Genomic DNA, 27,038 nt, shown 5'->3' on the forward strand with positions numbered 1-27,038 from the left:
CTTTTCTTTCAGACTGCAAACGTTTGATTCATTTCCTCTACTGCAAAATTCTGCAGATATGGTCCGAAGAATACAAACATTTTAACTCATAAAAAACAAACAACACCATAGTAATTGCTAAAACTTAATATAGCTCCAACTTGGGAAAAGAAAGTTACAAGTAGGCTAGACAAGATGCAAAGAAAGCACTGGTTGAAACGAGTCTTTGACATGTGAAGAGGTGTAAAGGTGATTTTAATCAAAGAAGGAGAAAATGGAATCTACAAACATCCTAAGGCAAGAGAGAAAACAACATGAGCACAGAAAGCATAAGGATGACTATTATCTAATTCCAATGAAAAATAAGGGTATTATGAGGAAATGAGGTACTTATTTTCATTCTTTATTTTATTAAGCTAGTTTGCTCGTGAGGGATGACAATGAAGTGATGTACAATGAGTGTTTATCAAGCGAGTAATTCAAAAGGGCTTTAAGGAGGATAAGGAAAGACAAAACCCCAATTCACTATTACCAAGTGACCATTTCTTTTCTTGGTTTGACTATCGTTATTTAGAACCGCCTCCTTGTGAATGCGTTTTGGATGATGGGACAAAATGTATAAATCTTCATAAAAGAAAGCTTCATAAAAAATGTATAGATAATTTGTATGGGCAAAGAGCCCAAATAGAAAAGAGAGATGACCCAATTGATCAGTTCATACACATAGAAGAATGACTCAATGCACAAACAAACAACCAACAAGCACCGATGTCAAAGCCTGTCACATGGAACATAGTTACTTCTGTTGAGGTTTTGGTTCAGTGTTTATTGAGATTCGGCTGATCATACCTGAAACCCAAACAACATCAGCTGTTTTTCCTTTAAATTTTTAGTTTAAGCCTTAAGTTAAGGGCAACCTACAATTTTTTTATTTTTTATTTGGTTTGGTTTGGTTTGGGCATTTGAGCATCGTCACAATCATTTCCAGGTCATTGTGGTCATGCTAACTCCATGTTAATTCTCTCTATACATATAATAAAGCTGAAAATGCATAATTTACAAAGACACAATGTCAATTGGTCCTTTTTTTGTTTTGAGAAAATTTTGACCAAATCTTCTAAATTTATAAATTCCCAAGTCTTGGCTTTTAACTGTAAAGAACCACTGCATCACATGTGTTATGTGTATGTGTATGACAAGGTCAAGGCTTATCATCTTTTTGTTCCAAAATATAATTTCACAAGACTTGTTCTTACCATCTATATAATATGCATACATGACAAGGACCTCTCATCATTCATCATTCATCCTATTCTAATTCTACATAAATTAATTAAAATAAAATGGTGTACAACTAATTATTTCAAACTAATCGGTCTTACCAAGCCCAATATCAGGCTCTTATTTTGTCCTTTCCTCTGTTTATTCAACACTTATAGGTCTCAATAAAACCAAGTCTTTTGGGAAAATTTCAACAAAGCAACCTCCTCCTACTTAATAACCCATTGTCATCCTCACAAATTATTGGTGCTTTTAGCATACACAATCTCTTTTTTTTTCCTGTCATTAAACAAACTTCACCATATTTTTGTAAACCTAAATGTTACAATTTTTACGAAACCGGGTTAGAATATTAGACTAGAATAAAAATACATCTCGGGAATATTACGAAAGATTTGCTGATGTTGATTTCAACAGCTAATAATCTAAAAAGAAACTGCCAATTCACCAAGTCAACAGCTAATATCCATGCACTTGCTAAAAATGGAAACTTAATAATTAGGTGATACTGAACTGCATATCAGGCATCAACCATATCCTACTTCTTTTGTTGAAGATTTTATCATAACAAGTAGTTTAAATGTCGTCTTCATGCTAACAAAAATAGTTAGGGCTCAAATGAAAGATCAAGTTCCTATATCTCTTTGTAGTGTATGCTTGTACTACAGTTTATGTATAGGGTACAAATCCTAAAGCATCGAATATGCCTTAATATGGGGGTGAAAGATACGTGAAAGAAAGCAAAAAACAGCTAATCATAGCTTTGACATGGCTCTTGTGAATTAAAAAATGACTCTAAATTTGGGAGGGAATAAGAGTACTATAGGATTCAATTTAATATTTCCAACTAGTAAAAAAGGGGTGAAAGGTGCTTGAAAGAAAGCAAAAAATCAAAGCTTTGACATGGCTCTTATGAATATAAAACTTGGGAGGGAATAAAATTATTATAGGATTTACTAGAAAGGCCTGCAAAGTCTCCAGATGGCAGCAGCCCGAGACTCCTGTTTTTTCCTCCTGCCTTCAACTTCATGTCATCTATATGAATACTACAAACAGAGAAAGACAAAAATTATTTTAAACAATTCAATTTTTTATAATCAGATATATGTATTCAAGTAACCAAAAACCCTCTAACCATTGATCATGAATCACACAAGAAGAAAAGAAAACCAGCATGGATGTAACTCTCCCTCCTCCTCTCATGATTTCTCAGGGCTTTCTTCCAACCGATTCTTTGTTAGAATCACTTATCCAAATCTCAAATGAAGTAACAACCATAGAGAAAATCCCAATCACACAATCCAAAAACGTCTCAACAATGATAAGAAGGATCAAACTTCTTTCATCACTGTTCGAAGAGATTCAAGAAACAAACACTCAACTCCCACCTTCTTCCATCTTGTGTTTGACGGAGCTCTATTCTGTTATTCGGAGGGTGAAATCATTGATACAAGCGTGTGAACAAGGTAGCTGTTTATGGAACCTTGTTCGAGCAGAAAGCATTTCGAATCAGTTTCATGTGATTGTAAAAGAAATGAGTAGGGCTTTAGATATCTTACCTCTCAGCTTGTTGAAGATAGGCGCAGACACAAGGGAGCAAGTGGAGCTTCTTCATAGGCAAGTCAAACGAGTTGACTTGATGACCGATTCTAAAGAGGTTCAAAGAAGAGAGGAGCTTCTTCAAGTGATGATGGCTAGTACTAAAAGTAAAAGCAGGAGTAAAGCCGTCATTGATTTTGAGAAACTCAAAGTGATTATGACTCGAATCGGCTTGAAAACGCCGTTCGATTACGAAGAGGAGATTTCAAAACTCGAGGCGGAAGCGGAAAAGCAAGCGGGAACCGGTGGACTCATTGTGGTTTCCAACATTAACAATCTAATTTCGCTTGTTTCATTGTCGAAATCGATCGTTTTCAGTAAACACGACCATGCAATAGCCCAAGAGGAGGATAAAAATTCCCAGAGTCGACGTTATTCGTTTTCTCAATCGATGGTGATCAACATTCCAGACGAATACCGTTGCCCGATTTCCCTCGATTTAATGCGGGACCCGGTAATTGTAGCATCAGGCCACACATACGACCGTGTCTCAATTGCACAGTGGATTAACTCTGGGCACCACACGTGTCCCAAAAGTGGGAAGCGGCTGATCCACATGGCACTCATTCCAAACTACGCGCTCAAAAGCTTGATTCACCAATATTGTGATGAAAACAACTTACCCGTGGATGAAAATGCTCCCGCAACTTCATCGACTCATAGTTTTGAGAAAAACCCTAGTGTGAAGCGGAAACTACCTGAAAAGGCAATTGATCATATTTCTGCCACCAAATCCGCCATGGATGCGGTTAAAATGACAGCGGAATTTTTGGTGGGAAAACTAGCGATGGGTTCGGTTGATATCCAGAGGCAAGCGGCGTATGAGTTGAGATTGCTAGCGAAAACCGGGATGGATAACCGGAGGTTAATTTCAGAGGCGGGAGCGATTCCTTTTCTGGTAACGTTACTTTCGTCGCATGACCCGAGAATTCAAGAGCATGCAGTCACGACACTTCTAAACCTTTCGATATTTGAAAACAATAAGCTGTTGATAGTGGCGGCAGGAGCGTTAGACAGTATAGTAGACGTATTGGGTTCTGGTAAAACAATGGAGGCAAGAGAAAATGCAGCAGCGGCTATATTTAGCTTATCGCTAATTGATGATTATAAAGTGGTTATCGGGAGTCGTCCGAAAGCTATTCCTTATTTGATTGGGTTGTTGAAAGATGGAACTACAACCGGGAAAAGAGATGCAGCAACTGCATTGATTAATCTTGCGGTTTACAGTGTAAATAAAGTGAATGTGGTTGTTTCAGGGGCAATACCTGTTTTGATTGATTTGTTGATGGATGATAAGGCGGGAATCACTGATGACGCGCTTGCGGTGCTTTCGTTGCTGTTGGGGTGTTGTGAGGGACGTGATGAAATACGAAAGAGTAAGGTTTTGGTTCCGATTTTGATTGATCTTTTAAGGTTTGGATCTCCGAAAGGAAAGGAGAATTCCATTACTCTGTTATTGGGGCTTTGTAAAGATGGTGGTGATGAAGTCGCTAGAAGATTGCTGATGAATCCAAGGAGTATACCATCTCTTCAAAGCTTGGCTGCTGATGGATCCATGAAGGCTCAGAGAAAGGCAGATGCTTTGCTTAGATTGCTCAACAGATGCTGCTCACAGTCGTATAGGAATCCTTTTGAATAAAAAAAAACACATACAGAGATCGTTTGATTTGAATTAATGGAAATGTAAATTCATGAAGATGACATAAATGAAGTTGTTATTTTACCTGTTTTGAATGCACGCCTTGTTTTTATTTGCCCTTCCTAATTCATAGTTAGACATAAATCATCTCCTGCAAATAATCTTACGTGTACATGATATGATATGAATAACCCTCGGAACTTCGAATAACTGTATTTCATGTGATATACATTTACCAGTTTTTACAAATAATTTACAATTAAGATAAAAGAATAATACATGAGATGAGACCCTACTGGTCAAACTAGGCTCATACAGCATACATATATATATATATATATATACTAATATTACAACGATAACTGGGTTGAAGGGAAGGGGGGGTTTAACTTGTGTTCAACCAACCACACACACAGAGGTGAAAGGTGAAAGGTGAAAGGGATGAGGTTCTTCTGTGAACGATGATTCTCAAAAGGTAAACAATCTCATGATCCCTCCTCTAACTCCACCAGTTCCAATTGAATATGTCCGTCATTCAGCATGTACTTCCAGAACCAGCTTCCACTATCCATAAATTCCTTTTTAATAGGATTTAAATCTATGGATAGACCTGAACCAAATGTTTACACACACAGGTGTAAGTTGCAGGACATATAGAAGCAATGTATTATTGATGATCCCACACAAACTTAAATTATTAAAGCTTTCAAGAGAACCTGAAGTTCCAGATGTGACCCTCATCTTGTAGCCATCTGGGACTTGAAACAAATGATTTCCCTGCATCAAGGAAGACAAAGAGGGAGGGAAATTGGATCATGAAGATATGAATAGATGAGTAGAAAAGGGTAACAGCAATTATCTAAGTCTAACCTCAATGTTAACATCAACAGCTTCAAATTCAGCATTTCCATGCAATATGACTTTTAGTGACTCAAACCGCTCAACATCATGCTTCCAATATAGATTTTTATCTGAACTCCAGTCTATTCCCTTATTCCATATTTTCACATTCTCTAACTTGCATCGTGCACACCTACATTACATACATGAACAAGCATATCATATTCTCTTACTTACTCCATATAGTATAAGTATATTACCTGTGGCCATATTCTAGTATAGACTCATGATTTTTGTCAATATGAGATCCCATGACATTTTCGGCCACGACTATCAAACTCCCATCAAGCTGAGATCAAAAGAGCAAGTTTACTAAAGAGAAAAAAAAAATGGTTATGAGTTGTATGTCTGAATAGGGTAGAGGTAAACATGTTTGACCTCAATGTTTCTCCATAAGAATTCGGAAGCCTCAATTTGTAACTCGGAACCATTAGAAATTGAACCACCATGAAACTAGAAAAGTTAAAAAGAAAAATATATATATATATATATATATATATATATATATATATATATATATATATATATATTAGAAATAATAAAAGGCAGCCAACCCCAATTCTTTCACCAAAGCTTACCTTTTGTCTAGTGACTTCCCAGAGAGGACCTAGAGCAGGATGAAGAAGGATGAGATATGGTGGTCCAGAATTAGCATATTTATCATTACCTTCAATCTGCACAACAAAAATTATCTGGTCAACATTCTCCACACTCTGGAAACCACCCACATAAGTTTCTCGTATGTGTGAATGTAAAGCAAAAAGGATACCTCAGGGAGCTTAATATCACAGCATGAAAGAAGATCATATGCATTTCTTATTATGTCAAGTAGTGCACCATCTGGAGTCTGCAAACACATAGTTTAAACTAGATAATTACAAGAATCCAATGTCTCATAATAACAGAATTCTCATTCATATTCTTTGTAAAATGAATGACAACAGAGAAATGGACCTGGTGCAAGGACATGTCAGCAGGCTTTCTTTTCTTCTTGGCAGATGATGTGACCTTCCTTCGGTGATCGTAGACTATGAAGGTATCTAGCTTTTCTGCAATTAAGTTACATGAATAGCATTATTACTGAACACAAGAGGCTTGCAAAAAAGGAGTAAAATTCATGATCATAATCCAACACCTACTAAACACAAAACAAATTGCATTATACCTTCTACACCTTCAAAGCAGCGAGAGGGAAAACTATTGGTAAGATTATCAGCAATATTCTGCATTGTGCATTCCAAACGCCCACCTGGAACACTGCCAACAGAAAAGATGTTATTGGTTAAAAGAGATTAATGATTATGTAAGCAGAAAACCTACCCATGCTGGATTCCAAAGTGGTCTATGAAGTTGATGGTTTTCTTCACATTCAGCACCATTCCTGGTAAACTAGACTCATCTTTACTTGATCCAATAAGCTCTGCAGCATTCAAATCCAGATAAAGAATATTTGTATTTGCTGGGAACTCTGTCTGCAAACTTAACAAATCACCATGGTTAATCAGAGAGTATAACAAGAATCATAACTAATAGAAGGGTTCATGTAGTACCTATTGGAAGAAAGGGATCCATCAGCAATTCCAAATTTGTCAAACTCAGTGTACTCAATACATGACACACCATATGTCCATGTTCCATCAGGCTTGCCTTTCTCAACCAGCACATTTATGCCTTCTGTAGCACCAAAGTTGCGTTTGCATGATGCAAAACCAAGCTTCTGAAAAATTACCAGTTATAAATAAAAAATTATTTGAGCAGCTTTTTAAGGGACCAACCAACTATGTAAAGTAAAGGTCAGATAAAAATGTCACCTTCCCTTCATGCAGACCAATCCCTGCCAATGCCAAGAGGGTCACATCTGTAGCAGCTACAACATTGCTGCAAAAGTGCATGTGTTAACATAACAGGATTACAAAATTTAAGAAACAAGTATATATATTTGGATAACTAAATTACACAAACCTGACTTGTCTGACAGTTGCACCTTTTCTTTTATGATCACGAAACCATTGAAAAATACCATTGTCATAAGCAAGCTTCCATATCACACCATGGCCACCAGGTTTACAAACAGGTGAGAACTGTCCCTTTGCTAACCACTGGCCATCTTCAGCACTAACAGCTGGCACAAGTGGCTGGCAACCACAATTAACAACAAACTAATTATCATCTTTTTTGACAAATAAGCATAAAAAGCATGAGAAAAGAGATCGATCAATGATTTACTTATAGGACCTGTTCAAAAAGTTGGAAACTTGATCGACCCCTTCCGAACCATTTGGATCTTTCACACAGTAATGTGATATGTTCATGGTTGTTCTTGGCTGAACTTGTCATAATTGCAACAGGAGTTATGCATTGCTCCCCATGTAATTTGTAATATAAGAACTCCCTAGCCTTGTAATTATTGAACAGATGTTACTAGTGGTAAAAATAGTATAATCCACCTTTAAAAGAAGACAAAAATAGAAAGAGATTCTACCTGAAGATCTCTTATAAGGCCTTCCAACAAGGTCCTACCACAATAAGGAAGCATTGCTGCAGGGAGACATTCGCCTGTGACTGAGTCCACTAGTCCAAGCCTGTCAGCAGAGCCTCCAAGAGGATAAATCTCTGCCAGGTGCGGCAAACCCTAAATTCAGTTTAAAATGACTAAATCTCCTGATACTGTTTCTTGGTATCTATGAAAGATTTAAAAAAAAAAAAAAAAAAAAAAAAGCACAAAGTCTCATCTGACCTCAACTCCCCATAAAGCAGCTTGAGCCGCATATTCTGTATCTTGAGAAAGATCAAGTACATTAGGAGGATGAATTTCTAAAAGTTGGCATCCTATTGAGTTAGAGTTATTTATGTGCTGAAAATTGATATTCTTCTCTGCATGTGCAGACTCAGAAAGAAGCTCTAAAACCATTAGCTGGTATCTGCAAGAAATTCAAATGATGAGTATATGGGCATCAATATTTATTTCAGACTATTTAAACGTGTATATCAGAGAGAATTGATCCAAAGTCCTGTCTATAAAAAGATAGCATTTAAAGTAACACCAATTATGGAACATATGCTCTACAAGCTCATAATATATTAATAACAATTGGGGATGTCCATAAAAAGAAGTTCGGTTTGCAAAAATCAGACTTTCAGATTCCTAAGTATCTTCCAAACTCATATTTATTTGAGTTAAATTAGGATGATGATACATGTGGTGATGTCGAGTTAACTTCAGTTTGTATGCAGAAAGAAGTCTCGTCTAAACTAAACTACCTAGAGCTTTGTCACCGGCTTATGTTACTAATGCTACAATCAGAAAAAATAAAAATTAGAGTCAGGTCAGAAAACATGATGAACAGTGATCCCTGAAAAATATGGAGAAGCATCGACTTTAAAATGAAACAGAATAACTGTTATGAAAAATATGGAGAAAAAAGCAGCACTAACCCAATAATCCCACCAATACAATCATAGAACTCTTCAACATCTCGAAGAGTTTTCAGTAATGATCTCAATGCTTCACTATCAACCTTCTTCTCGTTAATCTGTCGATCATCAATCCCGTCCCATTTTTCGATCATTTCCACCAAAGTATAAAGCGCGGCCTTCAACGAACCTCTCGCCGACCCAAATTCACCATCAACATCCGAATCCGCGTCATAACCCGACCCTAAAACATGCTCTTGACCCGCGGCAACAATGCATTTGAGCAAAAACAACTCGTACTCATCCAAATTAAACGACTCTAAAACCCTAGCAAATCCGTTTTTATAATGACCTCTCCTAAAATATCGCTTCACCTTCGAATCAGATTCAACCACACGTATTTTATCTCGCAAATTTTTGCAAGCGGATATCTTGGAACGTAGAGTACGGAGACGCGCTAGTTCTTTACTGAATTCAAAATCAGGAGCCGGAGGCACATACTCTACCGGTACGGTTGATACAAGCGTTCTACGGCGGCCCAACGGCGACGATGGTATTGACGATAGTGAACTGAGAGGAAGTTTGTTTGGTGGACGGAGAGCCTTGTGCGGATTGAAGAAGACAGTGTGTGAGTCACGCGCCGAGAATGTGAAGTAGATGCCGTTGTGGTGGAGTAAGGAAGTTGTTGTAGCTGGCGCCATAGATTTTGTGTTTTGGGGTGTGACTGTGTGTGTTTTTGGGGGAGAGGGTTAGTTACGGGCAAAACTCAAAAGGGTGGGGGAGGGATAAGACGAGATTCCCGGAGCATATACCAAAGAGAATGGGAAACACAAGAGAATAGAAAACGGTAGGAAGTGCCTTTTGTGTGTTTGTTTGCGGAGATTTCTATTTTGCGCTGGTGTAACAAACTCCAAAAAGCATTCAAACAATAAACGGAAACTTGACTAATTTTGTTTTCTTTAAAAACTAAATCTTCTTAAAAATATAAAACAGATTTTTTCGGGACCATTTGTAAAAAAGAACAAAAATAATGAGTTATGTGTTAAAAATATTATCATTTATAAAAACAAAAATCCAACTATAAATATGTTTTTTGGCTTCACAAAGTTAAACTTATTTTCCAATATTTGTTAAATCGAAGTGTATGAAGTTTTTTTTTCCCAAATATACTCTTTGTTAATTATAAAATTTGAGTTTATGTTCAACGTGTCATTTTAGTCTTCTTGATGATATTTTCAGTGGTTATATTTTGAATATTTATTAAATTAAGTAAATTTATCAAAATGTTGTAAACATATAAAATATAAAATTACAAGAAGCTAAAAATGAAAGATCGCTTACAAAATAAACATTTTATGTTTGACAAAAACCATTTCTTACAAGAGAACTGGATTTGATGGATTATCTTTTACAAAAACTTCATATAAAAATTGTTCATCGAAAATATTGAAGGCGGAAGGGTTATGTATGTAAAAATCATTCTAATCATCTTCAAGAAGGGCAATCTATTTTGTTCATATAGAATAATGGGCTAATAGCTACCGAAAGCGCTAAAAATATATCTTATCAAATACTCACTCCTACAAGTATAAACAAGTTTAAAATTCATTCTAACTAATGATGAGACCCGTGTGTTGCACGGGTCGGATTTTTTTCGTTGACGTTTGGTTGGTCACGAAAATAGGACAGTATAATGTCATCTAAATACAAAGCAATTGGATACCGCTCTAATTGGATAAATTGAATACAGTTATACAGTATAATGTGCTAATAAAAGAAATGAAAGTAGAATGTTATACTAAACAAATATCATTCCAGGACGATGGCCTATTATAGTAAGCCCAATTGTTCCCGTCGCACGGCATACATCAAAAAGTAAGGTATTAGGCCCTAAATTAGCTTGGTTTTCCAGCAAGTGAGTATAGTATTTCTACTGTAAGGGTGTTTAGGTGGTGTCTGGTGTAATGTAATTGGTGGAAGAGTGGAATTGTCCTTTCCATTCTAGTAATGTGATTCCTTCCAGATTCATAATACGTATGTATTTGATGTGGCTCAATATTTGCAATGGTTGTTGCGAGAATGGTAAGTAGTTCTGAGACAAATGAACATTGACAATTTTTTTTAGGTTGTTCTTCCAACTGAGAGTTAAAAATGCGTGAATAATAATACACCATAAACTTTATCGAGTTTTTTTATACTAAAATAAAAGAGGAAGCGAACCTTTAAAGTGTCATTTCATCCTGCAATGAACAAGTTTATCTTCCTCGCTTGTGTTCTTGTGTTATGGCAGGAAGGTCGATGTGTTGATTGTCTACCTGCAGGTGCGGTGGTGGAAGGTTGTAGAAGTTGTTCTTCCAGCTCAACTCCTTCTAATTCTTCAAGTTCAGCCTCCAACTCATCTTGCATAGTTATACAATCAATTTTTTTTCAAAATTATATAATTCTTTATAACTTAAAGAGTTCTTTTACTTTACCTCGTCAAAATGAGATGTTGCACCAATTGGTGTTGACAATGCTTCTTGAATTTGTTTCATGTTCTCTATTTGCTCATTTATCTCATCCATTGTCTTGTCTATGTCATCAATATTCATGTATCACAAAAAAATCAAAAAAATATGTAATTGTATTTCTTTTTTACTTAAGGGGATGTTTTTTCCTTCTTTGTTGTATTCTTTGCATCTTCAAGCATTATCATCTGGTGTCCATGGACAAATATAATTATTTAAAATAATTGTTAGTGGAAATATAAAACATAAAGTAAAATTGCTAATGTTTTAATGATACAAAAATTTTAAGGCACCTGATCATGAATACACAATTGAAAATTGTCAAGTTGTTGAATTTGTTGTTCATAAAGTCTTTTTCGTTTCAAACACTGTATTGCAGCTGAATAATTCCATTGTGAGAAATAAAATAATTAGTATAAATTGACTTTGCAAACAATAAGAGATTAAGAGTGCACAGAATAATAATTTTAAATCTTAATTAATACCCCCTTTTGTTTTTCGCTCTAGTGAACTCCTTTGCCTGTTTAACCTCTGCACCAACTTTCTTCAGAAGCATTTTTTCTTTCTTCTCTAGCATTTCAAGTGTCTGCAAAAATATTCATGTAACATCCCAAAATTTAAGACCAAAAATTTCATTTTAAATTAAACAATTATAAAACCATTTGTCTAAAAACAACCATAGTATTACTCATTCAAAAGCCAATGTATCGATAGTCAAAACATGTCATAATAAAACATCATCATAGTATAAATCCCAAAGATCTCTAGTGTGGAAAATGTAGTGAGGAAGTACCTGAAACCAAAACTGAAAATTGTAAGCACAAAGCTTAATGAGTTCCCTCATTATACCAAATACCATACAATAACATAATGCCTAGCATATCTGGGTGTTGGCCTCCCTTTCGGTCTCTTTCAATCGGTAACTGCCTATCATATATGGGTGATGGCCTACCCATTCGGTCTCTTTCAACCGATAACTGCCTAGCATATATGGGTGATGCCCTACCCCTTCAGTCTCTTTCAACCGGTAACCGGGGACTATTTCACCCCTACCACTACCACATAATACCCTAGCATATGCATATAAATCACATATTGCCTAGCATATATGGGTGTTGGCCTCCCTTTCGATCTCTTTCAACCGGTAACAGGGTCTATCCTACCCTTCCTACCACTATCGCATAATAACATAACATACTAGCATACTAGCACATAAAGCATAACAGATAGTGGTAGACTAGACAATTATCACAAAGACAATCATCTCAACTATAATCAAATACTAGTGGGTCGGCATTGGTGCCTTCGACCCACTTCTACTGGAAGGTAACTCACCTCAAATGTCATGAAGTAACTAAACTGTCCTCGGCTTTGAATCAACCCCACACAAACTCCTACACATAAAAGATCTCCTTTAATTACTCTTTCATACTCATAACCCCTTAAGGGTCAACTTTGGTCAAAGTCCAAGTCAAAGTCAACACCCTGGTCAAAGTCAACATCCTGGGTTGACTCAACTCGCCAAGTTGGTCCATCAACTTGTCGAGTTCCATGAATCATAAACCCTGAAATCGTGATCCGACTCGTCGAGTTATTTCACAACTCGTCGAGTTCCTCCTATCCACATAATCGAGACTTCTCCTAGTCAACACGTCGAGCTACCCTTGAACTCGTCGAGTTTATCCCTTTACAGACTCGGGACACTTCATCCCAACTCGTCGATTTCCTCTATGGACTCGACGAGTTCCTTAGTCTGTTAAGCCATCTTAATAGATTAAGCTTATATCCTTCAAATCTAAGCTCTATCCTTCATCTACACACCGAAAATGTCTTTTTTAGGGTAAAGTTTCCAACTTTACCCGTTAATAGCCTTCCTTAATGGGTTTAGCTCAAACCCTAACTCCTTAAGACCTAGATCTTGATCTACAAGCTATCAATGCTCCAAGCTAATGCATACAAACTGAGATCTGGACCCTAGACACTACATGAATACGTAAAGCTTCCACCTTTCTCTCCATGCATGACCTTTTGGAGCTTAAAAGGCCAAAATGGCATCCTATAGCTTGCATGGGGCTTCAGTGGTCATAAAGTTTGCACCTTTATGCCATGAAAGCCCTCCATGGTTCCATATCAGATGATATACTCACTTGGGACATCCATTTCCCAAAGGTCATGCTTCTTGTACCAAAAATCCCATAAAATGATAATAAGGAGATCTAAGAATTTACTAAGTTTGAGACTTGCTTACCAGAAAATGATAAAAATGAAATGGTGTCTCAGGATCTACTAGCTTCTTCTTGAATGCCCAAGCTTCTCCTTCCTTCACAAGCTTCAAACACATAAGATTCACTCAAAAATATCTCACAAGCTCATACAAAGCATTAGGGTTTTGTGTCTAGGGTTTGGGACGATGGAGGCTGTAAATGAGGCCAAACTTTGGAGGTTAAGGTGTTTAAATAGGGTGCTAAACCCTGAAAATTAGGGTTTCACTCTGACAATCCTACTTGTCGAGTTGAGGCTCTCAACTCGTCGAGTAGACTTTCCAAGGCTCGTCCAAATCCATTCCTAATCGACGAGTTTGGGGCCTCCAACTCGTCGAGTTTCTATATAAAAGCGAATAAATTTTGAATTTAATACATATTGGGAACCGAGCGTTACAATTCAAGAATTCAGTACAAGATAAGAAAAGGGGGAAAACATTAGGATCGCTTCATGATTTAACACAACAGTCATTCAAACCAAGAAAAGCATTTATCTTCAATCACAAGTTACTAATTCACAGATCTGGTGAAGTTACAATTACCGTATGTGCAATAAATGAAAAATTATTATCAAACAAAGTAAGAATAAACATAAAAACAACATAGCACAAGTTGATATTCTCCTTATGGAAGGATTAGCTTCTGATACCAATTAGCTATAACATGGGCAAAAAGGTATGTTTATTTTCTAAAATTAAGTAGCTTTAAACAGGATGAAGTATAACATCTCATGTAAAGCCCATATCCTGTAAGATTATACAAATCCTTCAACTGTAAATACAAGAAACAAATCCAAGGGATGTAGAAAACCATGAACTAAATGCAAGACGACCCGTAAAAACATCAGATAAAGTAGCAGCAGAAAGCAATATGAAAATTTTTACAAAAATTTATGCTTCCAACCAACGTTAAGGAGTACATGAGGATGTCAAGATAAAAAAGCAAATAGATCTCTACAGTAAACAAAGAAATAGTCAAAATTCTCAAAGTTCACAAGAAAGTACCTCATTTAATTTGTCTAACGTTGTTACAACATTAGTTTCTTGCTTAGGTTTGTCAAACATTTGAGCAAACGTTGTTAACTGCTTGTACTTGAAAACCTTGCGATTTGATCCAATCAAAACCAAGAAACTTAAATTACTAAAATCGAACAGTCGTTACTGGATAGGGGTGATCGAATTCCGACAATAAAGTCGATTCTTATCCCGATAGACGGTGACACTTCTGTAACACCCGGATCCCGAGGTACTTTATTCTTTTTCAATTTTTGCATCTTAAGGTTCGCCACGCCGTGGTAGGAGGCACCATGATGTGGCAAGTCAAGTCCAGTCCGCATATTTCATTTAAGTCGCCACGACGCGGCAGTGTAGGCCACGACATTCCAGTTAGCAAATGAAAAACTCTATTTTTCGGGTTTTGCTCCCTATTTAAAGGAATAAGGAGGCTAGGGTTTGCTCACCCTCAGCCTTTTTGAGACCTGAGAAACCCTAAATTCCTCCCTCTCTTATTTTGAGCCCTTTTGGTGTTCTTTAAAGCTTTGAAATGAAGAAAGAAGAAGAATAAGTGAGTTAAGATCCTGCAATCTAGTCCTCTTCCTTTGTCTTGGCACTCTTTTGGACCTTTTTAAGTGTCCAATACTCGATTTTTATCATGTCTATTTGCTAGATCTTATGTTTTGTATGTAAATCTTCATGTTCTTGTGATCTGGAGTGATGAGATCTCATAAAGTTTGCAACTTTATGAATCAATGATACATTTGACATGATTGTTGGTTTGGATCAAGAGGTTGTTAGTTGGGTTTTGAGCCATGCATGAGATTTCCATGGAAAAACCCTTATTTTGACTCATTATGGCTTCAAGACATGCATTGGACATGCATGTTTAAAAAACACCAACTTTTGTGATAACTTTGATATTAGAAGCGAAGCCCAGTTTTCTATAAAACATGTTGTAAGTGAGCTACGCCTACACTATTTTTAATATAGCTTTTATTTAATTATAGTAATGTTATTAGGAACTTATAATAAGTACCTGGGATATTATTATGGGTTATATAAGTAGTATTTAACGCTTATATAATAGTAATAATAGCTAGACTATTAATTAGTCGCAGTTAACGTTAGACTAAACCCTAATGGTATTGATACTAGGTTTGGTCAAGGGAAAAATTATTTTGAGATAACGAAGCGATGTCGGAGTATCGAGTCACCACCCTAACAAGTGAGTGCATAGTTACTTTCATCTTACACATAAATATGAAGTATTTAATATAAACTACGTGCTATGTGTGCATATTGTTTGAATACTTGTTGTCTATGCTGATGAACGATTTTATATATGTTTTAAATGATTTAAAACTGTATATATATTTTATATCTACAAAAATGTTGGGGTAAAACATGGGTAGATTTAATAGACGATGTGTGATAAAATGATGAGAGGCCTCGATGTTGTTGTTGATTATGTCATCTAGCGGAGTATGGATGATGACCATGGACTCTTCTAGATAGTCCAGTGGAACGCTAGCAGACTCGCAACCTGTAGGTGTTTGTGAACGATGTGTTCACCGGTTTACTCCATCCCCCACATGGTTGCCTTAAGGACACTTATTACTGAGGAATCCCCTTAGCAGTAGTGTCCATCCCGATGATGATCCTTAGGCTAGGTCCCTTATGATTGGTGTTTAGGGACGTAAAGTGAGGATAACGGGAACGGGTAATCGGGTTATTGTTGGTTGATGAAATTAAATAACTTATTTATTGTGGGTTGAAAACCCTATGTGCTCACCAGGCTCCCAAGCCTGACCCACTCAATTTCATGTATTACAGGTAGTGGCGCTCGAGCATAGATGTGATGTGTTGGATGAGGGATTACGTATATAGGCCTGCAGATATGAAATAATGTAGTAAGGCTTATATTGTACTATTTATGCTTTTGATTTGTATCGAACATGACATCCTGAGTCTTTTTAATGAAATACATTTCTACGGAAATGCTTTGATAAATCTTTATCATATTTTTATTTTGGGAACAAATTCCGCAACAATTTTATGTAAAATATTACTCTGATTTTCAAACAAGCATAAAAAAATCAGTCTTTTTTAGCCATGAAAATGGGGATGTCACAATAGAGGTGGTGTAAATCGCAACGGATGGTTTCTGGACGGCCACGACGTGTCCATAGGTGGCCACGATGTGGTGGCTGACTAAAGTCAACTTTAACCGTTGACTTTTGGTCAAGCACCTAGGTTGGAGGAAAAGCTAAGGTTTTATCTGGTTTGACTGATTAGGTTTCGTGTAGCAGCAATGTTCTTTCAGTGAGAGCAGTAGCAGTTGAGCATTTTGTGTGAGGTGAATTTCCTCACTATGCTGGTGGATCGAAGACACCAATGTTGGCCTACTGATTTGAATATGTAGGATGTATGTGTTTATGTGACTATTACTGATATGATTATATGTTATATGCATGGAGCCAATTTGGGCTCAGAGACATTATGGACTTAGGGTTAATACGGACCCGATACAACCACGTGTTGTTACATGGAGTCCTTAAGGACTAGGGGTTGATACATACTCGAGGGTTGAACAGACCCGAAACAACCACTTGTTATATTTGTTCATGTATATGATGTATGTGGTATTTTGGGGAAACTCACTAAGATTTGTGCTTACAGTTTATGCTTATGGTTTTAGGTACTTCTGGTACGAAAAGGGAAGGGTCCAGCGTGATGACATAACATCCACCTTATGTTTCCGCACTTATGATTATTGTTACTCTGATGTTGTGGATAATTTGTCTTATGATTGTTTTTAAAACATATGATGTTTGGAATTAATGAATTTAAAAATGAAAAATTTTATCAATGTTTTGGGATGTTACAAGTTGGTATCAGAGCCTTGGTTTGAGGGATTTGGGCACACTTTCGGTTGTGTCAGAACTCAAACTGAGGAAATGATAATCTTTTCAAAAGAAAAATGAATTTCTAAATGATTTTTAAGGGGTGCAATGCGTGCAATCAGCCTAGCTCAAGTAAGTGATTCCCAAAATACTCATATTTATGTGTTAAGATTAGTATGCCTGATATGGGAATTACATGCTAGAGTAAGGCTAAGGATACTTTCAGCAATCGTATGATAGAATTTCTTGATTTGTATGATGCCTTATAGCCTATGAGAATTGTATGATATGCGCTACTTGGGATTGATATCGGCTTAGTTAATTGTGAAGTGTATGCTTTAAAAGTTGTATGCAATTAAGATCATATAGCCATAAAATGATCGATTTATCCTCATTTTCAGTTCCTTGTTTGGTTACTTAATGCCCGAATGCTGCTTGCTTTGTGCTTTAGGAGTTCTAGTTATCTCTAGCTAACTAGTAAACGAATACGTTAAGTTACATATTGCGAGGACTAGATAATTTCAGAAGGTTAGGTCAAGCCCTATCTCACAGTTCTTATTTGAGTCCAACCGTTGTAGGGTAAGACCTCTCATTCGAAGAATTATTTGGTCTTAGTGATATGTAATGATATTCGCGAGTTATTTTGGTAAAGGTAACAAGGATTTCTTATGCAGCTGATGGGGGAGAGTGGGTCGGAGAGTTACCCTATGGCAAGCCTAGGATGAGATTAGTGCCGCGAGCAATAGTAGTGAAAGGGACTTGGTGAAGTCAAGGCAATCCTTGAGGAAAGTATGGATATATGTGGAAGGTAGTATGGGCCCGTACTATTGAAAGCAGAGGATTCGTACTCGAGTCAAGGAGGGTTGAGATAGAACCAGGAAACTCGTAGAGTGTGTGAGACCTCTCGAGGTCATGTATGACCCTGACGATTATGTGTTTTGTTCCAGAATGGTGGTGATACATCACAAAGCAGGAGGTTCAGGGTCTGGGTCAGGTTCAGGTGCAGGTTCCGAGCCGGTTGATGATGAACTACGTGAGTTTATCGCATCTGATTTTACGAGAGGTATCCTTGAGGCGACCCGGTGATTTTTGGGTCGATCAAGGAAGGGGTCATTGAGCTGATGGAGGATCGCCTCACGGAATTTCGGAGTGACATGTCATCTAGTCAGTTAGGGACGCACACACTCTCCTTCAAGGACTTCAGGTGGTGTGGTGCACTAGACTTTCACGGGGTGAAAGACCCCGTTGTGGCCAGGAGATGGATTGCAGACATCGAGTCTGCACAGTTGACAAGCTTCTGCCCTGAGGGGTCGAAGGTATGGTGTAATGCAGGATGTTTGGGAGACAGAGCTAGAGACTGGTGGGAGGCATTCAGTGATACATTGGGTGCCCCAGCCATTGAGGCTATGACTTGGTCGGAATTTATGACCAGGTTTAGGGTTGAGTTTGCACCAACTGTGGAGATTCAACAGCTGACCAGGGAGTTTCTTGATATGAGGCAGACGACTGAGTCAGTGGCATAGATTACCGCCAAGTTCAGGGAGAGGGCCTTACTGTTGCCTCAGTACACGGGTGATGAGGAGATGAGCAAGACCCGGTACTACGATATATTGAGACCTGACATCCGAAAAACATGTCAGCTGCTCGACATGCCCGACTTTGGAGGACATGATAGCCAAGATGAGAGAGCGGTAAATCGATAAAGAGCACATCCGGAAGAGGAAGGTGGAGGTTGGGCATGTGACTGGGGTTTCGGGGAAGAGACCCAAGGGATCCGACTATAGATCCAAGGGCCAACAGACTCGGAGCCGCTGTAGAAAATACAAGAAGACGCACGAGGGAGCTTGCAAATTAGGGTCGTCGGGCTGCTATAAGTGTGGAAAGCTTGGGCACTTTTGTGACATCCCCAAAATCTCGGCCAGAAAAGACCGATTTTCATTTATGCTTTTAAATAATTTCAGAGTAAATCCTTTTGATTTGAAAGAGTTGCGGAATTTGTTCCCAAAAACAAAACATGATAAAACAATGTTTACCAAAGCATTTCATAAAAGAAATGTATTTTCATTATATAATCAAAACTCGGGGTGTCATGTTCCGATACAGACCAATAAGCATAAACGGTAACATTACAAGTCATTCAACAAATATATACATATACAGACTTGTAAACAAAACAACTTGATGGTTCATCCATCTTATGCCCTCGCGCCACTTCCTGTAATACAAATAAAACTGAGTGGGTCAGGCTTGGGAGCCTGGTGAGCATATAGGGTTTTCAACCCACAATAAATAATCATATTTAATTTTCACCAACCAACAATAACCCAATAACCCATTCCCGTTATTCTCACTTTATGTCCCTAAAACAACTAACATAAGGGACCTAGTCTAAGAATATTTCATCGGGGCGACAACACATGCTTCGGGGGTTCCTCAGCAATATAAGTCAAATAAGGCAACCATGAGGGGGATGGAGTACAGCGAATGAACACCCAAGTTCACTAACACCTACAGGTGGCGAACCTGCTAATGTTTCCACAAGACTATCTAGAAAAGTCCGTGGTCGTCATCTAAACTCTGCTAGATGACTAAATCAAACAACAACGAGGTCTCTCATCTGTTTTATTACACACCAACTATCTACCCATGTTCTACCTAACATATTAGTAGATAAAATATACATTTTTATACATAGTTTTGAAAACCTGTATAGCATGCTTTAATCAATACATATTCCACATAACAGATGAGGCACACACACATAACACGTATTTCATAGAGAATAAATCATATATATGATATAGAAGAAAGTGAATACACATTCACACATATAAACAACAATATACTTAATACACTCAAACCATACTTGTATTATTATCGTGTTTATGAAAGGTAGTATACACTCACTTGATCAGAAGATGATCGGACAGCACTACGACTTGCAGAAGTAGTAATCCTCAGCAGATCTGGAAGATCTTCACAAAAATCGAACTTCTCGCGGGCAGAGCTTCGGCTCGGGAACCGCACTTCTCGGGATCTTCGGGATCTCGGGACTTGCCTCGGGGCTCGAGAATAATACCGGGGCTTCGGGGTATTTCTAGCACGCAAATCGATGCAAAACGGGAGAGAGAAGAGAGAAAATAGCAAAAGAACTCGGCTGCCCTCGCATCCTATTTATAGGAGGCTGGAGCCTCGGAGTACGCAGGGCGTACTGGTCCGAATTCGTCACTGCGTTCGTCATCCGAAGCCACTTGCTGCGAGTGTTGACATCTTCGGTGTACGCAGGGCGTACTTCGGATCGGATCGCTGACTCCCCTTCGGATAATGCCAGATTTTCCAATTAAAATTAAATACAAATTATTTAATAAACTTCCGAAATTCATATCTTCTTCATACGAACTCCGTTTTCGACGTTCTTTATATCCACGCGAAGGTGAGACTACGCTCTACAACTTTCGTTTAGACTTCGTCGGCTAATTTTAACTTTATTTTTATTATTTATTTTTAATAGGCCGGGACTAGAAAAACTTCGTTATAAATTCATAACTTCTTCGTTTGACGTCCGTTCTCGCCTAACTTTTCATCGCTTCGATACCAACAACGAGACCTTCGATCCTCGTTTAGATTGTTTCGACTAAAAACCGCTCAATCTCAAATCGAGTATTTCGGGATGCACACCGCTAAGTCGAAATTCAATAAATCATAACTTCCTCATACGAAGTCAGATTTGGGTGTTCTATATATATATATTCGGAAACCTCGTTTCAACTACTACAACATTAACCAAAGATATCAAGTTTATTTTACACTTAAATTTTGATGCTTATTTTTATTCTTAATTAATCAAACCACATAATTAAGCAATTAAGCACAAAACACATAATACTCATATAATACATTTCTATTATTTCAAAACGGGTTACAAAGGTTAACCTAGACTATTACATTGCTAAAAATGGCAAGCCCGGAAACACAGGCGTTACAACTTTGGTACCGTACATACATCATACTTGATTTGCTTTCATTGCAATTAGAAGGACCATAGAAAAAGGCCAAATGTCTGAGTTTGACATCAAGAGCGCCAGTGGCAGCGCCATCTCCAACGACCTTGCGGATCACGGATGGCCGACAGGGCAAGTTAGATGCTCCAGTGGCGAGGATCCAAGCCTTCTAGCTGACCGCCGAAGAGGTGCGTGCCGCACCGGATGTAGTGACGGGATGTTTTCGTCTCCCTAACTCTTATTTCATTTCGGTTATCTTATTTATGTTCTATGGTTGACATGTTTTGTTAGGATCGTTCCATGTGAACGGTATCCAAGTTTAGGTGTTATTCGATTCGGGGGCTACCCGATCATTTGTCCCTCTTGCAATTAGTAAAAGGTTTTTTGAGTCTCCGGGCATGTTGGATTGTCCTTTAGATGCCGAGATTGCTGACGACCGATCTATCCGGGCACCAAATGTTTTTAGAGATTGCGTCTTTAGGTTGTATGACGAGCGGTATCTTGTGGATTTGGTTCCTAGTCCTTTGAGAGGGAACAAGGTTATCATATGCATGAATTGGCTGAGCCCTAATGGGGCGGTGATCGACTATGGCCAACAGTTGGTACGCTTCAGGACCCCAAGTGGGGGAGAGCTGGTGATTTAGGGTGAGAGGTCGCAGCGCGGACCAACTTTGTGTTTGGCAGTGAGGACTAGGTGCTACCTCCAGCAAGGTTGCACAGGGTATGTCGCCTATGTTATGGATACCCGGGAGGCGGGTAAGGCGACCGTGAGTGATGTGCCAGTGGTGCGAAAGTATCCATACGTATTTCCAGAGGAGTTGCCTGGGATACCTTCGGAGAGACAGGTGGAGTTCAGGATCGACCAAGTCCCTGGTGCCACTCTGATAGCCAAGGCACCATATCGGTTGGATCCTCCTGAGATGCAAGAGTTGTCTACACAGATGCAGGAGATGTTGGACAAGGGATTCATTAGGCCGAACAGATCGCCTTAGGGTGCCCCGATTCTGTTTGTGAAGAAGAACGATGGGTCGCATCGGATGTGTATAAATTACCAGGAGTTGAACAAGGTAACGGTGAAGAACCGTTACCCACTCCTGAGGATTGATGATCTCTTGGAACAACTACAGGGGGCATCTTGGTTTTCCAAGATAGATTTGCATTCAGGCTACCACCAAATCCGAGTCAGAGATGAGGACGTATAGAAGACCGCTTTCCGAACTCGCTATGGCCACTACGAGTTCGTGGTGATTCCCTTTGGGCTCACTAATGCCTCTGCCGCGTTCATGGACCTCATGAACCGCGTGCGCAGACCGATGCTGGATCGGTATGTGATAGTCTTTATTGATGACATCTTGGTTTACTCAAAGACACAGGAACAGAACGAGGAGCACTTGCAAGAGGTGTTGGATACCCTGAGGAGGGAGAGCTTGTACGCCACGTTCTCCAAGTGTGATTTGGGGTTGTGCGAGGTGCAGTTTATGGGGCACCTTATCAACCAATACGGTATTTTGGTTGACCCGGCCAAAATGGAGGCCGTGATGAGATGTGTGACATCCCCATTTTCACGGCCAGAAAAGACCAATTTTGTTTATGCTTTATAAAAATCAGAGTACTTCTTTTCATAAAAATGTTGCGAAATTTGTTCCCAGAAAAACATGATAAATACGTTATCAAAACATTTTCGAAGAAGCGTATTTTATTTATTTTAAAACGTTTGGGATGTCATCTTTAATACATAAATATAAGCATAAACAGAACTTACTGGTGATTTACATCTCTTTAATCTCTCAGTGTAATGTGACTTCATGACAACACCTGTGACATAAATAAACTGAGTGGGTCAAGTTGGGAAACCTGGTGAGTACATAGGGTTTTCAACCCACAATAATGTATTTATTATGTTCAAACAATCAAACAATCAACCCAATTACCCATCCCCATTATCTTCTTTACTCTTAAGGATTTACCCTAAGAATGAACCATTCCTCGTTCATACATTCCTAAGGATCATCCTAAGGAATCGGCACGAAGTCCATCGTCGCCGGGGTTTAGGCACTAAGTCTGCATAGTCGCCAGAATTTATACAATAGGCACTAAGTCTGCATAGTCGCCAGGGTTTTGGCACCAAGTCTGCATGATCACCAGGGTTTAGGCATCAAGTCTGCATGATCGCCAGGGTTTAGAGTACACCGAGTGAACACATCGTTCACAACACTTACAGGTTGCGAGCCTACTAGTGTTCCACTGGACTGTCTAGAATAGTTTGTGGTTGTCATCCATACTCTGCTGAATGACGGGACCATCGTTTGGGAAAAGGCTTCTCACATCGTTCACCTCTCACCCTCACCTCGTGGTCTATAACACCTCTCAACTCACCGTCCAACTTATATTCCATCTATTACATCTACCCATGTTTTACCCCAACATTTTTGTAGATATAAAATACATATACAGTTTAAATCCTTTAAAACGTGTATAAAACCGTTCAACTAGCATATACAGCAAGTACTCAGATAATACGCACACATAACACATAATTTATATAGAATACTTCATATCTATGTGTAAGATGAAAGGAACCATGCACTCACTTGATTAGGTGGTGATTCCGAACTCAGACAACACTTCGTTATCTCAAAACAATTTTCCTCGAAAAAACCTAGTATTAATACCACTAGGGTTTAGTTTTTAACGTTAACCGCGGCTAATTAATAGTCTAGCTATTATTACTATTATATAAGCGTTAAATAACACTCAATATAACTCATAATAATAGCCCAAATAATTATTTTAAGGTCCTAATAATGTTACTATAGTTAAATAAAAGCTATATTAAATATAGTATAGGCGTAACTCACTTACAACGGGTTTTTATTAAAAATCGGGCTTCGCTGGAGCAGCGTTTCCGAGCCGAAAGCTTTTCTTCTCGGAGCCGTCGGGCGCTCTGGGGCTTTCTTCTCGTGCTAGGGAGGTTCCCTAGACTTGGGAGGGCTTTAGGGAGGCTAGAGAGAAGTTAGAGAGAGAAAGAAATGCTTATGGTGTGAAGAAATAATGAAGGGTTCACCCTTAATTTATAGGGATTTTATAGTAAAGTAGTCGCTAAGTTTCGTCCGTATCTTCCGCGTACGAGCTCCGTTTTCTACGTTCTTTATATCCATGCGTTGGTATTTACGAGGACTACAACTTTCGTTTAGACCTCGTCGGCTAATTCTCCTTCTATCTCAGATTTACAAAACTATATCGTATTTATCGCGCTCGAAGAGTAGCGGCTAAGCTTCGTCCATATCTTTCGCATACGAGCTCCGTTTCTGACTTTATTTATATCCATGCGTTGGTATTTACGAGTACTAAAACTTTCATTTATACCCCGTTGGCTAATTCTCATTCTATCTCAGATTTATAAAACTGTATCGAATTTATCGCGCTCGAAGAGTAGCGACTAAGCTTCGTCCATAACTTTCGCATACGAGCTCCGTTTTTTACTGTCTTTTTACGTTTAACTCCTATTAACGATATCTTCATTTCTCGTTTAGATTATTTTGGCTAAAAATCGACCGATCTAAAATTCGAATTTTCGGGTTGTGCACTGCTATGCTAAATCTTAGAAAAATCATAACTTCCTCATACGAAGTTAGATTTGGCCGTTCATTTTATGGACACTATCGGTTTAACATTTTCTATGACTTTTGTTTAGATCGACAAAGGCTAAAATTCGTTCTATCGTAAATTCACTATTTACACTTCCCGATGCCGTGCCGGTTCCGTTGCGAAACTTTGACGGGTCATAACTTCTTCGTTATAACTCGGATTTCGGCGCTCTTTATATGTACAGAAACCTTGTAACATATAATAAAATTGGTTAAGATTATTTATTCTAAATAATCTTTTTCCAAAAAGTCATTTTTGACCCCTATTATCTCTAAATTGACTAGCCCGGATCTACGGGCGTTACAATTATGGTAGGTGCCTGAACAGTAGGCAGTGTTCAAGACATTAAGGCAGAGGTTGTGCGAGGCGCCGATTTTATCCCTGTCAGAGGGCATTAGGGATTTTTTAGTATACTGCGATTGTCTATTTCGGGTTTGGGCGCAGTGTTGATGCAGAGAGGGCACATCATCGCTTACGCCTCGAGGCAGTTGAAGCCTCACGAGGCGAACTACCCGACGCACGATATGAAGTTGGGGGCGGTTGTTTTCGCCCTCAAGATTTGGTGACACTACCTCTATGGGGTCCTTTGTACCATTTATATAGACCACAATAGCTTGAGGTACCTCATGGATCAGTCGAATATGAACATGAGGCAGTGTCGGTGGTTAGATGTGGTGATGGATTATGACTGTGAGATCCTTTACCACCCAGGGAAGGCCAATGATGTGGCTGATGCCCTTAGCCGCAAAGGCATTCGCAACCCCAATCAGAGGCATCTGTCTGAGGATGACAATAATGACTCCGCTTATGGAGAAGATCAGGGAGGCCCAACGGGAGGCTATGAAGGAGGAACACCGGAAGAATGAGCTTATAGTGGGCCAAATTTCTTCCTTCGACTATGATAGTCACGGGCTGTTGACACTTCACTGTAAAGTGTGGGTTCTGTACGTAGGCGGTATGCGCCAGATCTTAATGGAGGAAGCACACAAGTCTAGATTTTCCATCAATCCCGGGGTGACGAAGATGTACAGAGATCTTTATCCTGATAATTGGTGGCCCTGCATGAAGCAGGATGTAGCATGGTACGTTGAGAGATGCTTGACCTGCAGGGCAGAGCACAAGAGGCCTCACGGAAAGACGCAGCCGTTGGATATCCCTGTGTGGAAGTGGGAGGATATTACTATAGATTTCATCACAAAGCTTCTCAGGACCGCACGAGGAGTGGATTCGATTTGGGTCATCGTGGATCGGTTAACCAAGAGTGCCCATTTCATCCCAATCCAGGAGAGTGTTTCGACCGAGAAGTTGGCCGACATCTACATCTGAGAGGTAGTAGCTCGACATGGAGTGTCAGTTTCCGTGATTTCTGACCGAGATGTATGGTTCACTTCCAGATTTTGGAAGAAATTTCATGACGAGTTGGGTACTCGTTTTCATTTTAGTACGACTTTTCACCCCCAGATGGATGGTCAGAGTGAGCGGACCATCCAGACCTTGAAGGACATGTTGCGGCGTGCGTATTTGACTTTGGTGGTAGCTGGGATACTTACCTTCCCTTGGCAAAGTTTTCCTACAATAATAGCTACCATGCAAGCATTAACCGTCCTCCCTTCAAGATGTTATATGGGAAGAATTTCAGAACCCCGATAGGCTGGGGTGAGGTTGGGCAAAGGGACATGAGGAGTACCGAAGTGGTACTCAAGAAAATAGAGAGGATCCAGTAGGTCCGGAGCAGGCTTCAAAGTGCTCAAAGTCGGCAGAAAAGTTATGCCGACAAGTGCCGTTTAAACCTGGAGTTTCAGATAGGAGATATTGTTCTCCTGAAGGTGTCACCTTGGAAGGGTGTCATCAGGTTCAGGAAGCAGGGCAAGTTGGGCCCCAGGTACATTGGTTCTTTCAGGGTTATAGCCC

At 38.9% G+C, this 27,038-nt stretch overlaps 2 protein-coding genes and 1 pseudogene across 2 annotated transcripts; 1 reads left to right on the top strand and 2 right to left on the bottom strand.

Moving 5' to 3' along the window:
• Positions 1–2,409: 2,409 nt before the first annotated feature.
• Positions 2,410–4,498, top strand: LOC111879895 (U-box domain-containing protein 1). Its single transcript, XM_023876326.3, has one exon. The coding sequence runs from the start codon at positions 2,435–2,437 to the stop codon at positions 4,496–4,498; it is 2,064 nt and encodes a 687-aa protein (XP_023732094.1). The 5' UTR covers positions 2,410–2,434.
• A 179-nt stretch (positions 4,499–4,677) lies between these two features.
• On the bottom strand, positions 4,678–9,699 carry LOC111879894 (UTP--glucose-1-phosphate uridylyltransferase 3, chloroplastic). The gene is made up of 17 exons (XM_023876325.3): positions 8,834–9,699; positions 8,136–8,319; positions 7,881–8,030; positions 7,634–7,795; positions 7,361–7,533; positions 7,210–7,276; positions 6,949–7,115; positions 6,719–6,877; positions 6,564–6,655; positions 6,353–6,447; positions 6,168–6,245; positions 5,977–6,072; positions 5,777–5,851; positions 5,599–5,687; positions 5,369–5,531; positions 5,215–5,275; positions 4,678–5,108 (listed from the first exon to the last, which is right to left on the bottom strand). The coding sequence occupies exons 1-17, from the start codon at positions 9,511–9,513 to the stop codon at positions 4,984–4,986; spliced, it is 2,616 nt and encodes an 871-aa protein (XP_023732093.1). The 5' UTR covers positions 9,514–9,699; the 3' UTR covers positions 4,678–4,983.
• A 1,343-nt stretch (positions 9,700–11,042) lies between these two features.
• On the bottom strand, positions 11,043–14,916 carry LOC111879887 (vacuolar protein sorting-associated protein 32 homolog 2-like; annotated as a pseudogene).
• Positions 14,917–27,038: the final 12,122 nt, after the last annotated feature.

The sequence above is a fragment of the Lactuca sativa genome, chromosome 2 (genome assembly GCF_002870075.4).
Source record: "Lactuca sativa cultivar Salinas chromosome 2, Lsat_Salinas_v11, whole genome shotgun sequence".
NCBI lineage: Eukaryota > Viridiplantae > Streptophyta > Magnoliopsida > Asterales > Asteraceae > Lactuca > Lactuca sativa.